This window comes from Myotis nattereri (assembly GCF_964212035.1).
Source record: "Myotis nattereri genome assembly, chromosome: 10".
Taxonomy (NCBI): domain Eukaryota; kingdom Metazoa; phylum Chordata; class Mammalia; order Chiroptera; family Vespertilionidae; genus Myotis; species Myotis nattereri.
This window is the reverse complement of record NC_138085.1, coordinates 76,643,198-76,663,402: the sequence shown is the minus strand read 5'-3', so window position 1 is coordinate 76,663,402 and position 20,205 is coordinate 76,643,198. Positions and strand designations below refer to the sequence as shown.

At 48.2% G+C, this 20,205-nt stretch overlaps 1 protein-coding gene across 1 annotated transcript; it reads left to right on the top strand.

Moving 5' to 3' along the window:
• Nucleotides 1-7,837: 7,837 nt before the first annotated feature.
• On the top strand, nt 7,838-11,028 carry RHOB (ras homolog family member B). Its single transcript, XM_081100774.1, has one exon. It carries the CDS (start codon nt 9,054-9,056, stop codon nt 9,642-9,644), a length of 591 nt encoding a protein of 196 aa, XP_080956900.1. The 5' UTR covers nt 7,838-9,053; the 3' UTR covers nt 9,645-11,028.
• Nucleotides 11,029-20,205: the final 9,177 nt, after the last annotated feature.

The following is a 20,205-nucleotide window of genomic DNA, read 5'->3' as shown; positions in this document are numbered from 1 at the left end:
TTCAAAACACTCTTTAGGACACACTCATATATAGTGAATATATAAACACATGCACGGGGATGGGAAATAACATATAGGAGGGAGGGAGGGTGAGGAGAAGGATTGGGAAGGGGTACACAGGAGTCTCATCTGTACTGAAATGATTAGAAATAAATGCAGGAAATTCAAAGATTGGCAAAGCTGGGTGGCAGATATTATTCTCTATATTTTTCTTGTGCTTCAATCATTCTGTGATTTAAAAAAAATATAGAAGTCCCCCTTCCCTCCTCTCACTGGCCAGGCATATCTTTTCTTCAGCCCATTTTTTTCTGCATTGTAAAGTCATACAACATAAAGAGGTCCATGGGATGCTTCCTTTTATTTTCTGACACTGGAGCTTTAAGTCAGAGAGTTTTAAAGGGAAAGGAAAGTTGCCCCCAGCGAGTGCTGTTTTCCCAATGTGGGCTTAAGAAATGATTACGCAGGCAGTGAATGATTTTGGCAGGACTTCCTGACTCAACTGGGCGTTGCCAGACCTGCCGGCAGGTCTCAGGGGTAACCTCACCATTGCCCCATTCACATGGCTGATTGAGTTCCTTAAGGCATGATGGCAGCCAGGTTCCAGGAAGAAGCATTCCAAGAGAGCAAGCCCCGTTGTGCAAGTGCTTCTCAAGCTACAGCTTGCATCAGTCTTACTGATGTCTCTTGGCTGCAGCTAGTCACCTGGTTAAACCCAGACTCATGATGGGAGGGGACCACGCAGGAGATGGATCCCTGAAAGGGGGGAGGGGATGTAGTTTGATGAGGGCACCAAAGTTGCAATATACCACTCAGTTCAAACTTTCTCTGACCTCCTCAGGCCCTGGACTGAAACAGTCATTTTACTTGTTATCACTGCTATACTGCATTGCCATTTATATTTATGAACCGGAGCTCCTCTGAAGACAGGGACTCCTTGTAATTTCTCCCCATAACCCATTGCTGGCACAGAACTTGTTTGCATCGTCTGTGATCGAATGAGAACAGCAGTTGTCATCACCTCCTTCATATCTGCCAAGTGCAAGGCCTGTCCCTACCTCAATTAGATGGAGGCCGGTCAACAGCTGTCTGATGCCAAGTATACCAAGTCCCCGAGTCCCTTAGAGCACGGCAGCTAGGTTCTCTACTGAGGTCCAGGCATACAGGAGGCACCTAACATGTTAGTGGAATGAATGAGTGAGTGAGCAAACTTCCTAGGCATAGCAACGGGATTTCCAAGGTTTTAAAGGGAAAGGAACTCCTAAAAAATTAACTCTTATTTTCTGCAGGTAAGGCCCCCTTGATTTGTTAAAAAATGAAAGTCATCTAGTTTCCAAGGCATCCACTTCTTAAATATATACTGGGACCGAGCTGAGCAGAAGTCACATGACTCCGCATTCCACAGAGGAAGCAGTCCCATCAGAGGGTTGTCCAGAGAGACTTTCCGTGTTCTCCTTCCTGAATGAGGACCCTGGGGAAGAAGTTCCTGTAGCTGAGCCCTATTCCACTGGCCTGTCTGGTAGCTGGAGCAGAGGCCGAGGCCTGGGCTGGTGGGGTGACGTGTATCCATCAGAGCCGCCCCACAAATGTTTCCTGCTCCCCAGATTCCCCGGTTCTGAGCAGTGGGTCTGAATATAGACGCCCTCTTGTGCTATAAATAGGCAAGACACATCTTCTGTGGTAACACACTGGAGTGTGGAAACCTATTGTGAATTTAACTCCTCCCCTATTGCAAAATTCTGACCTCATAGAGAACAGAAGAAGTGAATCACCTCTGAACAAATACTCTGATTAGATCACTTGCTTTGCATTGAAGTCTAAAAAAGGGAAGAGAAAAAACCTGGGTGTTACTGCCCTCTGGACTGCCCTCCACCCTGCTGAACGCTAACCCATGCTCAGCTGTGAGAATAATTTATTCTTACCTGAGCCCACATTTCCTGAGATTCCATCCTTTGGAATATTCCATCTTTTGGACCTCAGTATAAGCAACTCACAGAAAAGAAGACCTTGAATAATGAAATTAAATAAAAAGGATTTTTGTTCTATGAAAGTTTTCCCCCACTTTTATTTTTTTATATTTTATTGATTTTTTTACAGAGAGGAAGAGAGATGAATAGTTAGAAACATCAATGAGAGAGAAACATCAATCAGCTGCCTCCTGCACACCCCCTACTGGGGATGTGCCCGCAACCCAGGTACATGCCCTTCACCGGAATCGAACCTGGGACCTGGGACCCTTCAGTCCGCAGGCCGACGCTCTATTCACTGAGCCAAACCAGTTAGGGCGTTTTCCCCCACTTTATGAAAAAAACTAACTCCTATTTTCTGCAGTCAAGCCCCCCTTGACTTGTTAAAAATGAAATTCATCTAGTCAGGGACCACATACTGGTTCTGCTGGCCGAATGGCGCCTACAGGTGCCTTTTCTGGACAGCACAGCAGTTGGTTTCTAAATTCTGAAATTCTCTGGCTTACTTATGGCATGTTCTCTGGTTCCCTAGTTTCCACTGCTGCCTAATGTCGTACACACAGTGACATTACCTGCGGGATCCCTTGTACATTTCAGTTTCCAGCCTCTGAGCTCTCCCTCTCATCTTACAAATGGAGACAGTGAGACGCAGGAAGGATGATTCGCCCAAGACTGGACGGCTGGGAATTGCAAAACCTAACACGCAGGTCTCCAGCCTCCCAGCATGAGGCTCTCTCTCTCTCTCTCTCCTGCTTTACTGCATCGACACACCACTTTCCTGTGGTTTTGGCTAAATTAACAAATGCGTGTGCCATTTCAGCATTTGCCACAGAACCAGCAAGCATTTGCTGGGCTGGATTCTGTAACGACAGCACTTATGCAATGGCAAGTTCTTGTGACCTTCCTCTTTCCTTTCTGCCCGCCCCATCACCAGGCCAGACAAGCCTCACCCCACTGTTGTCATCAGGCAAAGCTCACGGTCTACATCTGCTGATGGCTACTTCTCCTTTCCCTCCGACGGCTCCACATAAAATCAGCACAGTGCACGTTTCAGATGGTGCAAATGGGCAGCTCTTTCTTCTGGAAAAATCCTGCTTGTTATTCAAGGCCCTGCTCAAGTGTGACCTCCTGTGTGAAGCCAGCTCCACCCTTCATTTATATATTAGTGATAGCATGTCCCACAGTGGGGTGTGTGTGTGTGTGTGTGTGTGTGTGTACCCCCTTACATAAGCTGGTCCTAAGCCTTACTTTTTTTTTTAATTAAAAAAAAATCAATTACAGTTGACATTCAATATATTAATTTCAGGTATGCAGCACAGTGGTTAGACGTTTATATAGAGTATGAGGTGACCCCCTAATAATAAGCCTGCCTTATCTTTTATGTCTTCACCTCCCCTTCTCCACTCCCTCCCCTAAATCTATGTTAACTGAAGTGAGAAGATTCAGGTTGATAGGAAAGTTCCAGAAAACAAATGACAAGCCCCACTTTTCTATCAAACTTGGACAAGGGTTAGATTTTGATTCTCTTTTTTTTTGGAAAGGAAAATACATCACTGTGCAACAAGGCCCGCTCAGCCTGTGATCCAAGAAAGCCTCTCTGTGCAGTGGTTCTCCACCTTGGCTGCACATTAGAATCACCTGGGGATCCTTTTAAAATCCTGATTTCTGGGCCTCATTCTCCGGAAATTCTGTTTCTTTGTTACTAATGATGAGGCCCAGAAATCAGGATTTTAAAAAGATCCCCAGGTGATTCTAATGTGCAGCCAAGGCTGAGAACCACTGCTATTTGTGTATTACATAATTATCTAACCACTATGCTGTACACCTGGAAGTGATATAACATAATATTGAATGTCAATTACAATTGAAAAATAAAATTAAAAAAGAAACCACCGCTTAGCGTTGGGATGAGAGGTGGGCAGGTAGAGAGGGGCTGCTGTTTTGGAGGACAGAGGGGAAACACTGGAGGTGCCAGGTCTGGAGAGCAGTGATGGAAAGTGGACGAGGAGGCCCAGATTGTTCTACTCCACAGTGTGCATCTGAGTGTCTGTGCCCCTCTGAAACCCAGCACTGAGTTTAGGAAAAGGGAGGAAATCATACCGGTAGGAAGATGAGGGGTGCCAGGAGGGTCCTATAAAGGTGACTCCTGAGAGAATGCTGCGTGAGGGAGTACCCAGTGAGCATCAGGAACTTGTAGACATTTTCGAGACTATCCAATAGGAATGTAATGTGAGCTACATGTATAACTTTAAATGTTCTAGGTGACACATTAACACACAAAAACATAAAATTACTTTGAATCATATATACAATCTATTAAGTCTCAGATATTTAAATGCACGTCTACTATATCCAAAATATTATCAGGGCAACATGTAATTAATATGAAAATTATTAATGAACTATTTTACATGTTTTTCCTAAGTCTTCAGATTCTAGCATTTGTTCTAGAGTTATAGCCCATCTCAATTTGGACGCTAAATTTGTATCAAAAATACTAAATCTGTATTTAGATTTCATACACTTTCCAGTAGGGAAAAGCAGATTCACATACCCGAGTTGTTTTAAACATATATAAAAGTTGCTTAATAATTGAGTCAAGCATTATTTTTTTTGGTGATCCAGCATTTATTTAATTCTCCCCCACAGCTGTATGGAGATATAATTGATATGTAACATTCTATAAGCTTATGGTGGCCAATGTGTTGATTTGATACACTTATATATTGCAAAATGATTACCACCTTAACTAACATCTCCATCACATCACATTATTTCCATTTCCTTTTTGTGGTGAGAACATTTAAGGTGATATTTGGTGATTGTAGTTAATAATATTGTATTACATACATGATACATGAAAGCAGATGATATTTGTGGTTAAAGTTGTTTTACAATCCTGTACATTATAATTATGGAACAATGAAGTCCAATGTTATCTAAACTATCGAGTTTCCCTAGCCTTTATCTCTTCTAATCTCTTTTATAAGTTACTATTTAACTAGGAATTAATTTTTTAAAAGTGTCTATGAAAAAAGTTATGTGTGTACAAGTATATATGTGAAGAATTTCTAAAGAACTTTGTAAAACACCCTTTTACAAAAAGATTTGAAAGTAATGTTAATAATACAGCTATAAATACATTCCATGAAAGATCGCAAAATAAAAAGTCATGAAATTCATGATTTTAGGTTAGATAAGGTTTTCTAGAATCATATATAAGATTGCCACAAGGTGGCGCTAACATCTAATGAACATTCCAGTCTGGTCTTCTCTGGAAGGAGTTGGGGGGTGGTTTTACAGACCTGTAGGAGACACTGGACAAAATGAAGACCAAATAAATGAAGCTGAAGATTGGAGATAGATAAACATCTTTCTTTTGTCTCAAGGATAATTTCCCTCTCTCACCGGTGTGGGAATCTGTCATACAATGAATCTATGTTAATAAAGTTAAATATTAAAATGATTTGTTCTCATAGACAACCAGTTTTACCCTTGCTTTTCAGTGGGAGTGTACTGGGAAGGGAGGAGACTAGCTGTCTCCTAGTGAGTTTATCCTGTGAATGGAGCAGTCTTCGAAGTAGCCAGTCTCCACAGAGCTTGCATTGGACAAAAGTGTCCTGGACCCAAAAAATGAAAACCATGAAAAGAAGTTGCTGCAGAACATGGATTCTTTTATTTGTTTACTTTGGCATATTTACCAACTGAATATTTTTAGAATTATTTTGATATTGAGATTCAAGCTTGAAACACCTCATAAAATATATGTGAGAATCAGAAAATGAGTGAATTAAATCCTTCTTCCTGATTATTTAAAAAAAATTTTAATTGATTTCAGAGAGGAAGGGAGCAGGAGAGAGAGAGATAGAAATATCAATCAATGATGAGAGAGAATCATTGATCGGCCACCTTTTGCACACCCCCCACTGGGGATCAAGCCCAAAACTCCGGCATGTGCCCTGACTGGAACTCGAACTGTGACCTCCTGGTTCAAAGGTTGATGCTCAATCACTGAGCCACACCGGCCAGGCTGATTCTTTGTATTTCAGTTAAAAAACAAACAAACAAACATGTACTACAAACTTTTAATTGTTTGGTTTCTTAAAATATTTGAAGTTTCAGAACATGGGCAATATTTCCAGCATATGTTAAGACCAAAGAAAGTAGTATTAATAGTACAGCTATAAAAGGTTTTGACTAAAAAAAGAAACATGCAGATAAGAGTTTTCTACTAGGCCAACTGAAAAAGAAAAGACGGAAAAGAAAAACATGTCTCGACTGGAGGAGCCCTAATGAAACTGAGGGTCTTTATGATTTTTTATTAAATTTAGCTTTAAACCCTAGCTCTAGAAAGTATATCTCTTTTTATACTCTTCAGAGACCTAGCCTTGCCCCTGGATAGTCAGCAATCCCTGAGGCAGGAGAAGACAGTAGCTGGACTTCACGGTCATAGGTCTGGACCTCTAGTCGGCTAAAGACAACATCTTGACTTAAGTTATGTCTCAGCTCCAGAGCCCTTAGGTGGAAAGATTCCCTGGCTGCTTTCCCATGAAACCAGACAGAGAGATGCTGAATACATGATTTATTACTCTTACCTCATCTCTAACCAATCAGCTCCCAGCACGACCTTGAACCCCCTAACCCACAGGGTCTTATGATTTTGCCCTATATAATTTGTAACCTACATGCATCAGGGACCGGATTTCTTTCCCGCATTAGCTTCCCATTCTCCTGGGTGGTGCCATTCCTAATAAAATAGCCAGTCTTTCTTCACTGTAATTCTCAGTGTTTGACTCTGCTAACGCCAGGTAAACGAACGAACGATTTCTGTTCCATGACACTAAACCAATGATCAAAATAGCTGATTATCTCCCAGTGGATCCCACTTTGGAAAAATTATTTATTTGTTGACGGTTCAGGTCCTTGGATCTGAAGAACAAAACCAGAAAGCTGGGCACTGTGTGGAGCTAATCCATTGTGAAGGAAGCACTTGGTTCTCTGGATGAGCTGTTCTCTAGGGTTCGCAGCATCATGTCTTCATAGACCTGGTTTTCTATCTGTCGTATCCAGATAGGGACCTCGACCCCGGTTTATGAGTCAGAGGTGAAAACAGCAGGGCTCAGTTAGGTGATTGGGTTGGATAGTTGTTAATGCAGAGTCTGGAGTTCGAGGTAGGAGACCCCCAGAAAGTTCCAATGGGTTCCAGCACACTTAGGTGAATTCTCCAGTCACTTACCGACTTGTGTATACTGTCAGGCATTGTGCTAGGTCTCCAAGATGCTGAGATATGACAGAATCCTGGCTCTCCAACAGCTGCCAGTCTCAGAGAGGGAGGCAGAAAGATGAAGCAATAATGTGATGTCCCTCCTGTGCTGAAAAACCAATAGGCATCCCTCTACAACGGACATAGCCCCACCTGCTCAGTGGGTGCTCTAGCCCCCACCATAGGCCCAACCTGAGTCCAACTTCCTCCAAGGGCAGCCACACTAAGCTGGTCCCAGTCGCTGAAGTTTGTCCTCCGCTTTCACACCTCCCTGCCTTTGTTCCTGCGGTTGCTCCTTCCTGGTGGGCTCCCCCTGCTTCCCCTCCCCCTTCCTACGTCTTCTATCCTTGGAAGTCCCTTGACTCAGTCCTCTCCTGCAGGATTCCTGGGATGGATGAATTAAGTCTTAGTGTGCGCCTGGGGACGAGAGACCTCGCACCCCTCAAGACACGAATTTGCTGGGTCCCCATCTTCAAGTTTCTTCCCCCGGCCTCTTCTTGCCCAGTGGGGTGTGGGTGGTTAAATTTTATTGTACTATCTACTTCTGACACCAGAATCCGAATTAACCATGCAAACCAGGGCCCAGGCTGTCTTTTTTTTTTTTTCCTGTTTCGTAACTTTCTCCAAGTGGACATGAAGTTCTGCATCCAGCTTCACCCTTCCCTTTTCACTGTTCCTCCTTCCCCTAATTTCCATGGAGAGACCCAGGCTGGGGGCCGGGAAGGTGGTAGGTGGTAGGACTTGGAGGAGCCGCGAGGCTGTGAGCTGGTTCACACAGCTCACAGTAGTGTCTCCAACCACTGGGTCCAAACCTAGGGCTGCCCCGGGGAGGAACTGGATAAAGGGGGGTGGGGTGGCCAACTAGACCAGAGAGGGGCCGCTTTTAAAACAAAACAAAACAAAACAAAACAAAAAACAAAAACACCTTGCTTGGAAACAAACGTGTGTGTGTGTGTGTGTGTGTGTGTGTGTGTGTGTGTGTTTATATAAAAACAAGCCCTCGTTAAAGGTGCCGCCCTCTTCCCCCACAGGTCCGACCGCCCGCTGGGAGTTTGCAAAGAAAGAGGGGCATTTTGAGTGAGATGGAGGCGTCAACGCCCCGCAAAATGCCGCCTCTCGGCACCGCTCGCCCAGAGCCCGTGGACTCCGGGCAGCCAGCTCCCGGGCCGGGCCCGCGCGGAAAAGCTGCGGTGAAGAAGGGAACCCGGTGTCCCCAGCGCCCTGCAGCGCCAGCCGGGGGCGTAGACTCCCCGGTCGCTGCCTCTCCCAGCCCCGCGGCCTGGGCCGTCAATCAAGTTCGCCCGGCCCCGCCTCAGGGCTGCGGCAAACGGCCAATCAGAGCCGAGCTCCGCAGCGATGAGCTCAGTCGGCTCGCTTCCCATTGGGCGGCTATATTAAGAAAGTGGCCGAACTCTTTAAATAGCGGGCGCTAGGGCCGCAGCCAGCGTCTGCCACCGCAGTCTGGCCGGAGTCGAGTTCTCTCCCGCATTCGCATTCTTGGCGAGGCCCGGAGAGGCCCGGAGGGAGCTAGGCCGGGGCCGCTGCCTGAGCTGCGGTTTGCGCACAAAGGCGCCGACTCCGGGTCCGAGGCGAGAAAAGCGGCCACCGCCCGGGAGCCGCGCGGAGACGCACAGGGCGCCCTATGCCCCCGCGCCCCCGCCGCCCCCGCCGCGGCTGCCCGAGCGCACGGAGAGGACGCGCCTCCGCGGGGCCTGGGTGCAGCTAGCGATCCTTGCCCTCCCAGCCCGAGGTGAGCAGTGAGCGGCGAGCGGGACGGCAGCGAGGCGTTCGCGGGGCCCCTCCTGCTGCCCGGCCCCGGCCCGCTCATGGCGGCCATCCGCAAGAAGCTGGTGGTGGTGGGCGATGGCGCGTGCGGCAAGACGTGCCTGCTGATCGTGTTCAGCAAGGACGAGTTCCCCGAGGTGTACGTGCCCACCGTCTTCGAGAACTATGTGGCCGACATCGAGGTGGACGGCAAGCAGGTGGAGCTGGCGCTGTGGGATACGGCGGGCCAGGAGGACTACGACCGCCTGCGGCCGCTCTCCTACCCGGACACCGACGTGATCCTCATGTGCTTCTCGGTGGACAGCCCCGATTCTCTGGAGAACATCCCCGAGAAGTGGGTGCCCGAGGTGAAGCACTTCTGCCCCAACGTGCCCATCATCCTGGTGGCCAACAAGAAAGACCTGCGCAGCGACGAGCACGTCCGCACGGAGCTGGCCCGCATGAAGCAGGAGCCCGTGCGCACGGATGACGGCCGCGCCATGGCCATGCGCATCCAAGCCTACGACTACCTCGAGTGCTCGGCCAAGACCAAGGAGGGCGTGCGCGAGGTCTTCGAGACGGCCACGCGCGCCGCGCTGCAGAAGCGCTACGGCTCCCAGAACGGCTGCATCAACTGCTGCAAGGTGCTATGAGAGCCGCCCCCCGGGCCGTTCACCCCCCCGAGGACCCCACCGGACTGCCTGGCGTCTGCCTTCCCGCCCGGCACCCGGCGCCGAGAACCGGCGTGGGAGGCACCGGGCGTCCCCTTTCCAGTGTCTGTGTGCGTCCGGCTGCAGTTGCACAGGCCCAGGCGCCCCGCCGAGTGCCAAGGGGCCCCTGAGCACCCTTTTCGGAAGAGCCAAGCCTCTTCAGAGTGTGTGGCTGTATGTTCGACCCCCGCCCCCCGCACCCTGCCTCCCGCCCCCGTGCTACCTACCCCACCCCCGCCTCTGGTCCCGGGAGAGGAGCTTGGCGCCCCGGTGCTGCCGCGCCCCATCAGATGTGCGCCCGTCACCAGCGAGCGCCTGCTATCTCTTGTCTGTAACATAGACCACGGGAACGGCGGGAGGGGAGGGTGGGGAGGGCGGGGTGTTATATAAATATAGATATAATTTTATTTTCGGAGGTAGGATGGTGTTATTTAATGGTGGTGGTGGGTGGAGTGACAGGGCGCTAGAACAGCTCTGGGTCAGGCGCCCATCCAAGCAAGAACAGGACTTGGTCATCTTTCCAGCCCCTGGGGAAGACGTTTGCAACTGACTTGGGGCTGAGAGGACACAGCTTCCGGATTGCCGTCTCCTGCACGCCAGCCGCCAGCGAACCCCTCGCCAGCCAGCCAGCCGCGGGCAGGAGGAGGGAGAGTGAGCTGCGGGTTGTTTTTGCCATACGCGAACTTTGTGCCTGTCCTACAAGTGAAAATTGTTCAGTCCAAGAAACCGAGGTTTTTGATTTATTTAAAGGCTTAAAACTTGTTTTCTTTCGAAAGGATTCTTTGCACAATTGTTTCATTGACACTTAATGCACTTGTCATTTGTGTAAGACAGTAGCATTCTGACCACACTTGTACGCTGTAACCTCATCGACTTCTGATGTTTTAAAGAAAAATGATGATGACTTTTAAAATGAGAGTTGAAAAAGAAACCACTAATTTTTATTTTGTTTTCTTGAAAGAAAGTGGCCACACCGTTTTGCGATTTTATTTGTGCAGGTATGCGCACTGTTTTGAGAAAGGGCAGTAACGAGTATTGGAGCCTACTTAAACCCCCCTCTTTTCTTCTCAAGGCAGTGTCTAAAGCTATGTGAAATTTTCTCTGCATCTCTGTACAGAGAATGAACCTGCCCCTAGCCTTCTTCCTCCCCCTCCCTTCCCCACCCAGTGGTACTTCTACTAAATTGTTGTCTTGTTTTTTATTTTTAAGATAAACTGACAAATGACAAAGTGGTGAGCTTATGATGTTTACATAAAAGTTCTATAAGCTGTGTATACAGTTTTTTTATGTAAAATATTAAAAAATTATGATGATGACATTTATAAAATGGCTCCTGTGGTTAATTTTTTCCTTTTTATTGAATTTATTGGGTGACCCTGGTAAACAAAAGTATACAGGTTTCAGATGCACAATCCTACAACACATTATCAGTATACTGTATTACATTTTTACCACCCCAGGCCAAGTCTTTTCCATCACCATTTATCCCTCCTCTACCCCTCCCCAGTCACCATACTGTTGTCTGTGTGCATGGGTTTTTTCTTTTTTGCTCAATCCCTCCACCCAGCCCCCCAACACCCCCTTCTGTGGTTTAATAGTGTGTAAAAACAACCCAGTGATTTTGGGGCAAGGGAAAAATTCTGCTCGCAAGGTCTTTCCTTCCCACCAACTCCATTCCCCTGATAGTATTTGTAATAAGTGCGGATGAAGTCCCTTTGGGATGTGTGGGGGTTGGGTGTCCATGGGAGACCAGGGTGCTCTTGTCCCAGAGGAAGATAAATGACCCAGGCACCCAGTGTCAAAACTTTTATTTTTTTACTGTACATTTCCTTTATGTTAAATTTTCACTTCATGTCCCTTTTTGTTTTTAAAGTGTTTATAGATTAAACAATACAATAGACGTACTGTGTATAAGAAAGGCTAAAACAGGGAATCATTCGGGGGTCTGGGTCAGATTAATTCAATTTACATTATTTCTAGTGGGGAAAAATGATTCGGTTTTTGAACAGCCTTCCAGGACGAATTAAGTTCGAGAAACGCGGTTCCACTGTACACTGTACCCCATGAAATTGCAGGTTGTTACTTTGGGGCTGGAGCTGGCTTCTATCACTGAACTTTCATGGGCATGGGTGTCTATACGGGACCTAGAATGCTTTATTCTAAGTACTGAGATGGCCACTGTATGAACAGAGCACTGAGTTTGGGGCTGGGGGTGGGGGGGCAGTTACTTAAAGTTGGAGCAGTCACAGTCTAAGATTTAATCCTGATGAGCTCTAATTTCAGACACTTAGCTGGCTGAAGGGGTCTCAGAACCAGACAAGCAGACATACTCGGAGACCACATGAGGATCCTGTCCGGGCATGATGGCTCAGACCTGCCGACTCTCAGCAGCTTCGAGGGGAGGCAGTTTGATAGTGCCAGCCTCTCCCAACGCCCTAAGAAGTGTGGGTTTTGCTTTAGGAATCAGCACTTTCTGGGGACCCTAGCACTTCGTGGCTCCCCTCCCCTTCCCTCCCACCCCACTCTCCCCACACCCTGGGCAGAGCCCCACAAGATCCATTTGGAAGTTTGCTTTAAAGCTTAAGGCTTCTGTTTCCCTGTCTTTCCCCAGACATCCAGAGCTTTTGTTGAGTGAGGCAAACCTGGTCGCTGGTGACCTTTCACCCACTTCAACACCCAGGGAACAGGGCCTCCTGTGCAGCCAGGCCCATTGGCCAACAGAGGGGAATTGTCTGGGCTTCCCCAGGCTCAGAGCGGGGACAGGGCCCCGCTCACCTTCCACCTCCCAGCTCACATTTTCTTTTCTTCGTTTTAAAGACAAAACTTCCCATTGAAAAACAAAATGTGACTTGCAGATTTTACAGCTAGCAAACGCTTTGGTACCAGGGAGTGCAGGACTCAGAGAACAGCTCAGGCTTGGGCTCACTGCCCAGGACTCAGCTCTGCAACCAGCAAAGAGCCTGGAGACCCAGCCTCCCGAAAAGGCCTTTTCTGGGTTTCCTGCCTGCTCGAAGGTGCCTGGTACCTATAGTGCCTGACTTTCTAAAATAGATTGGGAAGACAACCACTCAGATGACGCATGGCGGCCTGAGTTGTGCTTGTTTTAAAATGCATGGCATTTAATAATCCTGCCGGAACACGCTCTTCTTGCCGCATTAGGATCCAACTGGAAAATACAAAGACGAATTGCTGTAGGCTGGAAAATCAATTAGGAAAAAGAGCTAAAACATCTGGTGTTACTCTTAGGATATGAAAAATCATTTTGCACATTTTAAAATAAATGTGCTGATTTCATTAAATTGCCCGTGGAACTGTTTCATGGAGGATAGTGGGGAGTTTTATTGATCCTGAGCATTTTAGAGCAAGGGGCATCGGCTTAGGTTCTCATTTAATCTTCATTTTAAACCAATCCAGATTGTATTTCTGAGTCTTTTTTTACATGCGGGGCAGTGTACTTACAATGGTGGTTTTCAACCTTAGCCATGCATCCGAATTACGCGGCGGGCTTACACACTTCCCACACAGTGTGTCTGGGATGAGGCCTGAACGTTTGAATTTCTGACAAGGTCCTATGTCAGGGATGGCGAACCTATGACACGCGTGTCAGAGGTGACACGTGAACTCATTTTTTTGGTTGATTTTTCTTTGTTAAATGGCATTGAAATATATAAAATAAATATAAAAAATATAAGTCTGTTTTACTATGGTTGCAAATATCAAAAAATTTCTATATGTGACACGGCACCAGAGTTAAGTTAGGGTTTTTCAAAATGCTGACACGCCGAGCTCAAAAGGTTCGCCATCACTGTCCTATGTGATCCTAATGCTGCTGGTCTGGGGACCGACCACACTTGGAGAAACACTGGCTTAGACTAAGGTAGAGCCTTGTCAATGCTCAGAGCGGGGAGGTGGTTTAGTTGACAGTAGCTCAGATTTTGGGTGATGCACCCTGTGGTCCGGACTTCCTTACCCCAGGGAGCACAGCGCTTTCACAGAGCTTCCCTGCCAGGACCAGCGACGCAGAACCTTGTCCTCTCTCCACATTGTGCAAAGGGGGTCCCATGCCTTCTAGAGGTTTCTTTCTGCCACTCCTGAATGCAGACTGCGACAGCTCTCCGTACTTCAGTCAGCCCTGGCTTCTGCTTCCTCAGCTCTGCTGCGAGGAGGGGTACAAAAGCAAATAGCAGGGACAGGGCCTCACTCACCGTCCACCTCCCAGCTCACATTCCCCCCTTCATTTTAAAGACAAAACTTCCCATTGAAAAACACAGTCCGTGCCCTGGCGGGCTGGGCTTCCCGGGAGTACGTTCACTAAGACCTGGAGTACAGCGCGCTCAAATGAAGGCATGAGGCCCAGGGCACATCAGGAGCAAGGGAAGCTGGGGAAGGCGTCATGGAGGAGGAGACATTTGAACTGAGTCTTAAAGCTCCTAGGAGTGGGTGATGTGCAGATGGAAGGTATAGCTTCTTTGTATATTACTTTCGGGGGGAGGGGGGGGAGGGGAGAGAGACAGGGGGCTGGCCTCTGAGGACTAGAACTCACCTGGGTGAGAACTACCTTCTTCTTTTAACCCTCAGCATACATTTCTCCAATCAAGAAAAACTATGTTACCCAGCCAAGTTAAACACAGCCTCTCCCCTGCCCTCCCTGGCCACACACTGGCCAGGAGAGAAGGTTGGTGATGATGGTTTCATTGTTTTCTCTGTGCCTTCCAGGTGGACACAAGGCCTAGCTTTGTGATAACTGTGTTCTTGGGAAATATGCAGCTTGGGCTCAGGAAAGCTGTGCCACCACAAAGGGGCCAGGGTCCATCTCTGGCTGGATGAGGAATCTGGGCACTCAGAATATCCCCCAACTCTCAGAGGCCCCCTTTCTAGCCTGAGAGGTAAGAGTCTAGAGGCCCCAGTTCATTCCTTCCTGTTCATTCTCTTAGTCAACAAATACTTATTGTTGTGCAAGGACTCTAATAAAGGACTCTGTGCCTACCATTATACCAGAACGTGGGACCCAGTGGACGAATAGGGGGGCCTGGTCCCTCCCCTCACAGAGCTTTCAGTCTAGTAGTGGGTCTAAACAAGTAATAAAAATGACGGTGATAATAGCTAATACGTATTGACTGTGCAACAGGCACTATTGTAAGCTCTTTATAATTTTATTTAATCTCTGTTAATTATCTATTACTGCATAACAAATTATCCCCAAAATGAGTGGCTGAGAACAACATCTATTACTTCACAGTTTCTGCGTGCCAGGAATCCAGGCACAGCTTAACTGGGTCTTCTGGCTCAGGGTCTCTCTGAAAACTGTAACCAATGTGTTGGCTGGGGCTGGATTTATCTCAAGGCTTGGACCTCAATAAGTAGCAGTGGAATGAATTCCTTAATTAAGGAAAAGGCGGAAATTTAGAGAGCGCCAACTTCTAAAAAACCCAAGGAAGTGACACAGGTTGGGAATAGCTTCTGCGGGGAATGAGAAGAAGGTGTGTTAAGATTGGGCCCCACAAAGATAGTCCAGCAATCTGGGGTACTGGGAAAGAATAAGCAGGTACATCACCCCATTTGGACATGATTTATGTGGAATGAGCAATGACAAGTAACCAACTGTTTTTATCGCAGAAGCTGAGTCCAGGGAAGTTGGGAAAGTGCTCCTGTAAGGCCAGACAGGGCACTGATAACACCAACTGAGAGAAGGCCTTCTCGGACCCCGCCCCTGGGAGGGATCACCACGTGATTGGCCCAAGGAGCTCCCTTCAGAAACGCTGCGGGTGATGAGCAGGCAGCACGGGAGCACGTTTCCAGGGCAGCAGGCCACCTCCGATGCACCACGTGGGTGGCTGGATGTGCTCAGCTGCTGTCACTGGCCGCTGAGCTAGAGTTTTGGAGGAAGCTGGGCAGTTTTGGATTCTGGGTTGGGAGCTTGGCACAGTGGCCCATTTTTTTCATTTTAGAAATGATGACCTGGAAGTGCAATTCTAAGGGCTGTGGTAGCAGGCCTCGGGCTTTTATGACTCCCTGTGACCTCTGTCCTCTGGCTGTCATTGGAGCCATTTTTCTTCTCCCTTCAATCCTGAAAAGGGAAGAAACCAGTGTTACCAGAAGCACATGTCTCATCGCTTTGTTAATGATTGATTTCATATGATTCCAGAACTTGTTTGGCCTTCAGGTAAACAGTTGAAACCTTCTGGAGGCACCTACCCGGAATGCAGGAATGCATTTGCTATTAAATGGTAGAAAGGTTATAAATGGGACTCTGACAGAGTAAAATATATTATTTATATGGGTGCTTAAAAATAAGTCGCTTGTAAAGTATACACTCTTCAGTGATGGCCTAATATGGGAAAGTGTGGTATCTGGTCACAAAACCAGGCTGACTCTGTACATGGGAAGATCCATCCATCCATCTGCCTTTCTCTAGGTTGAGCAATCTTGTGGCTAAAAATTATTTCCAAGGAAGTCTCGAGTTATAGGCCAAATGGAGACCTAGACTTCATGCACAAGATAATAGCAAAGTAAGTTAGCCAGCCTGGGCTCTCTGAAGGTGTGGGTAGCTGTGCCAGTGGAGAATTACACACTGTAGAGTTGGTCACCTGCCAAATCTGAGAGAACAAACAGAGATGAAATGCAGTGAAGGCATAAACAACTCAAAGGGAACAAGAGTGATATCTGTGCTGAGAAAGCCATGAGTTTTCCCGCAGGCTGATGTGATCTGACTTCCTCCTATGTCATAGTGACCAATGGTGAGCCGTCTCGGCTGTTAACCAAGTGAATTCAGAAGTCCCAGCACCATGATGAGCAGGGTGCAGAGGAGGCCCTGGGACCAGCATCAGCTTGGACCATGAGCCACACCCCCCCCCCCCCCGGGTGGGCATAACCCTCTCATCCTCAGTTGGGTGACGGAAGAGATTGCAGCTCATGGAGTTTACTGGGGACCTCAAGAAACTGGGAGGAAGGTAGCATCGAGGGTGTGTTCCTCCCCCCCCCCCATTATAGCATTTATCCCACTCTATTGTTCATCTCCTGCAACTGCACGCCAGGCAGTGCCTTTGGTGGGAAAATCAGGGTTACAAGCAGGAGCCCCAGCTATGTCTACAGCTATCGGTGCATTCTTGTGACCATTACTTTTACCCTTCCCCGTCTTAGGTTCTTTATGTGTAGAGCGGAATTAGTTTTGAAGATTAAATAAGGTCAAACCAAGTACTTGGCACAAAATGCAGCTCAAAGTCCTCAATAAATTGTGATTACCTTCCCTCTAGTGGATTCATCTCAGTACCTTTATCACAAAGTAGAAGTGGAGTAAATTTTGTTGAGTAAGTGAGTGTGTAATAATAACAATTCTGTTGTTTATCAAGGACCTTTTCAACTGTAAGCTCCTCAGGGCATCACATCATACTCCTTTCTGCCACCTCAGCATCGCATGCAGGGCTTGGCACATAGTAGGGGCTTGGTTACTAGTAAGCTACTGAAGAGTAGCTCAGGCTCAGAGGCTCCTTGATAAACGGGAGAGTCTCAGGATAGCATGGGCTGACTTGGCACTCAGGGAAGAAGTGCCCCCCACTTGAGTCCCAGATGTGGTGACAGCAATCAAGCCCCCTGAGGACGGAGGGGAAGGCTGCAGGGGGCTGGGGACCAGCAGGATTTCTTCCTAGGAGCGTGGTGCCCGTGAGTCCTCAGCAGGGGCTGGGTGGGCTCTATATGAGTCTGCTGACCCAAGGACACATAATGAGGAGCAAGGTGGCCAGGGTGTAGAGCCAGGGAGAGCCTGCCCAGCCTCACCCCACCGACATGGCCACAGGTGGAAGGAGAGCCAGCTGCTTTTCCAGATGAAGTGAATGCCGGGAAAAAATGCTGCCCACTCCTAAGAGATCAAGAAACATGTGCTAGAAAGATCCATCCTTTAGTCCTGGGTGTGCAAGACCTGGGACTCAGGCTGCATTTGTAACCCGAGAAAGCAAGTCCCTGCCTATTGTGCAGCTCAGCAAAACAAAGGGAAAACAAAGCTAGGAGGAGACTTGATCATCTGACACAGCGCCTCGGAGAGCAAGACCCTAATTCTGCAGGAGTTTACCAAACTCACCGCAAGTGAGCTGGTAATCGCTTTAAGTCTGGCCAAACTGGTTCTCCTGGCACCGAGGTAGGAGCGGGGCTTAATTAGACTGGAGGGGGGCAGGATCAGACTGGAGGGGGGCCCTTTGTTCAGGTTGGCTCCAATTAAAAACATTTTTTTTTTTTTTACTTTCTCGTTAAATAAGAACAAAAAATTGTAGCATCAGGGGCGGCAGCATAGGGCAGGGGTGCAATATGGAAATTCTCCTTCAGAGTAAATCCCTCTGTGTTCATCCTCCCCACATTTCAGCTTTTCCAGAAAGCTGAACCTGAACTTCAGTTCCTGGTAATGCTTGACTTTGACGGGATCTGGGGCTGTGTCCTGGGGAGGCCTGGCTGCTGACTGGAGACTTGGCTGTTCCCAGTTCGTTTTGGCAGTTTTCTCCATGTGACTTGGAAAGAGATGTCTAAATCCACTCAATTGTGCTAAATTTCAGGTTCTGAGGAGTCTGGGCCAAACTTGAGGGTGGTCTGTGACCTGATGACCTCCAGGTCCGGGGAGGTGGTGCGCTGGTGGTCAGTGGAGGAAGGCAAGGCCAGCAATAATCACTTGTCTTACCTTGTCTTAAAGCAGAAAGTCTGATTTTTAGAGCTTGCGCTGAAAATGAGTCTGGGATGGATCCCTGTGTGGGCTTTTGACACATGCTCTTCAAACCACACCAAGTTTGCCAGGCTCCTCTTTGGTGACAAAACCAAGAGTTAAAATGCCAGTTGAGTTCAAGGAGGCAGGCTTGCACTGGACCTGAACTTGCTTCCCGGAGGGCAGCGGACTGACCACTGGGGGTCCAGGCATTGGCGAGGCTCAACTGGTGAGGGCCACCAGGAACGGGTTCAGGCCCCGAGGAAAAACTTCCTGGGCTCCTTCTCAAGGACAGACAGGCCAAGGACTTACATGTGGGATTTGATCTGCCACACATCTGGACCCCTGAGCCCTGGTAATTGGTACGGTTCCTCCTATCATCAGCAGCCCTGTGACCTGCCTGTGTGTGTGTGTGTGTGTGTGTGTGTGTGTGTGTGTGTGTGGCTGGGGGCTAGCGCTAGTGAGCAGGGCAAGGAGGCAATGCTAATGGGGTGGGAGCTGGAGGGTGGGCTCAGGATTCAGAGCCAGGGGCATTTGAGAGCCCTTCCTCTGGATAAGCAGAGTCTTCCTCTTTTGGGGAGACCCTCTGCATCTTCTTATACACAGTCGTATGCCTTCAGGAGAGAATGCCCATCTGGGTCTAGCTCATCTTCTAGGGCATCTGCTGCTCTGAGCCCAGAGCCAGTGGCAGGAGGAAGCATGGAGGCATAACCTCTACCACCAGCTGCCTAAAATGAAGGTCTTGTGCCCACGCCATGCCTCTCGCCTCACCTGGCTTCACCAGCTTTGCACAGCGAAGCTGACTGGAGAGCATCAGGACCCAAAGGCTGCCCAGTCCATTCTACACATGTGGGCTGCACACCTAATGTACGCCAGGTCTGTGTGAGCAGGTGCTGGGGCAGGTAGCAGAGCACCCGGCTCAACTCCCATCCCTGGGTGCTCTCTGTGGACATGCTTCCTTCAACATCTGGGTATTTCAGTAAACAGGGTAAGGGTAGGGGAGTCATAGCTGGAATCCTCCAGTATTTTTGTCTTTTGGAAATAAACATGTGCTTAAAGAGCAATAGTTTTTCAATTTGGTGTGGGTAGTGGACTTTGGGGCCTAGGCCGTGGGGGTAAATATCGCCTCCTATGAAAGCCTTTCCTTCACCTCTTAGGACAGGATGGGGTAACCCTCCGAGGTGCTCTCCAGCCCCTGCCCATCATATCCCAAAAGCCGCCCACCAGCCCATGAGCCCCTGAGGTTCAGAGCTGTGCCCAGCACACTGGCTGGGACATGGAAGGTGTGCATCGAGCGTCTGTTGAGTGAGTGAGTTGCGTGACCAAGTCTGTGTGGGGCTCCAAGGGCAGAACCAACAGGATACATTCAAGAGGCAGATTTTGGCTTGAAAGAAGGAAGAATATGATAGCAATCAGAACAGTCCCCAAAGATATGAGACAAGGTCATGAGCTCACTGTCATTGAACATATGCATCGCACAGCTGGTTACCCGCAGTAGAAAATACTGCAGAGGGAATTTAAGTTTTAGATGGTGGCGCTCTCAAGAGGCAAGACCAGCTGAAGGTGTTCCCCTGCCAGGAAGGGAAGGGAAGGGGCCTGCAGTTAGCTAGGAGGCGCTCCTGGGAGAGGTCCCTGCGAAGGGACAAGCCTGGGTTTTGTTTCCACTAGATCTTTAAAGCAGATCTCAAACATCATCCACCTTTCCTGACTTCCTCTAACTCCCTCTTCTGCTCAAAACACATTGTTCCTTCTTTTATTGCCAGTCCCATACCTTTTTATTGTAGCTGTTAATTAATTATATGGCTCCCATCTAAAACGTGA

Excerpts from the sequence above, each read along its gene's own strand:
- RHOB (XM_081100774.1), top strand. The coding sequence starts at position 9,054 with ATGGCGGCCATCCGCAAGAAGCTGGTGGTGGTGGGCGATGGCGCGTGC.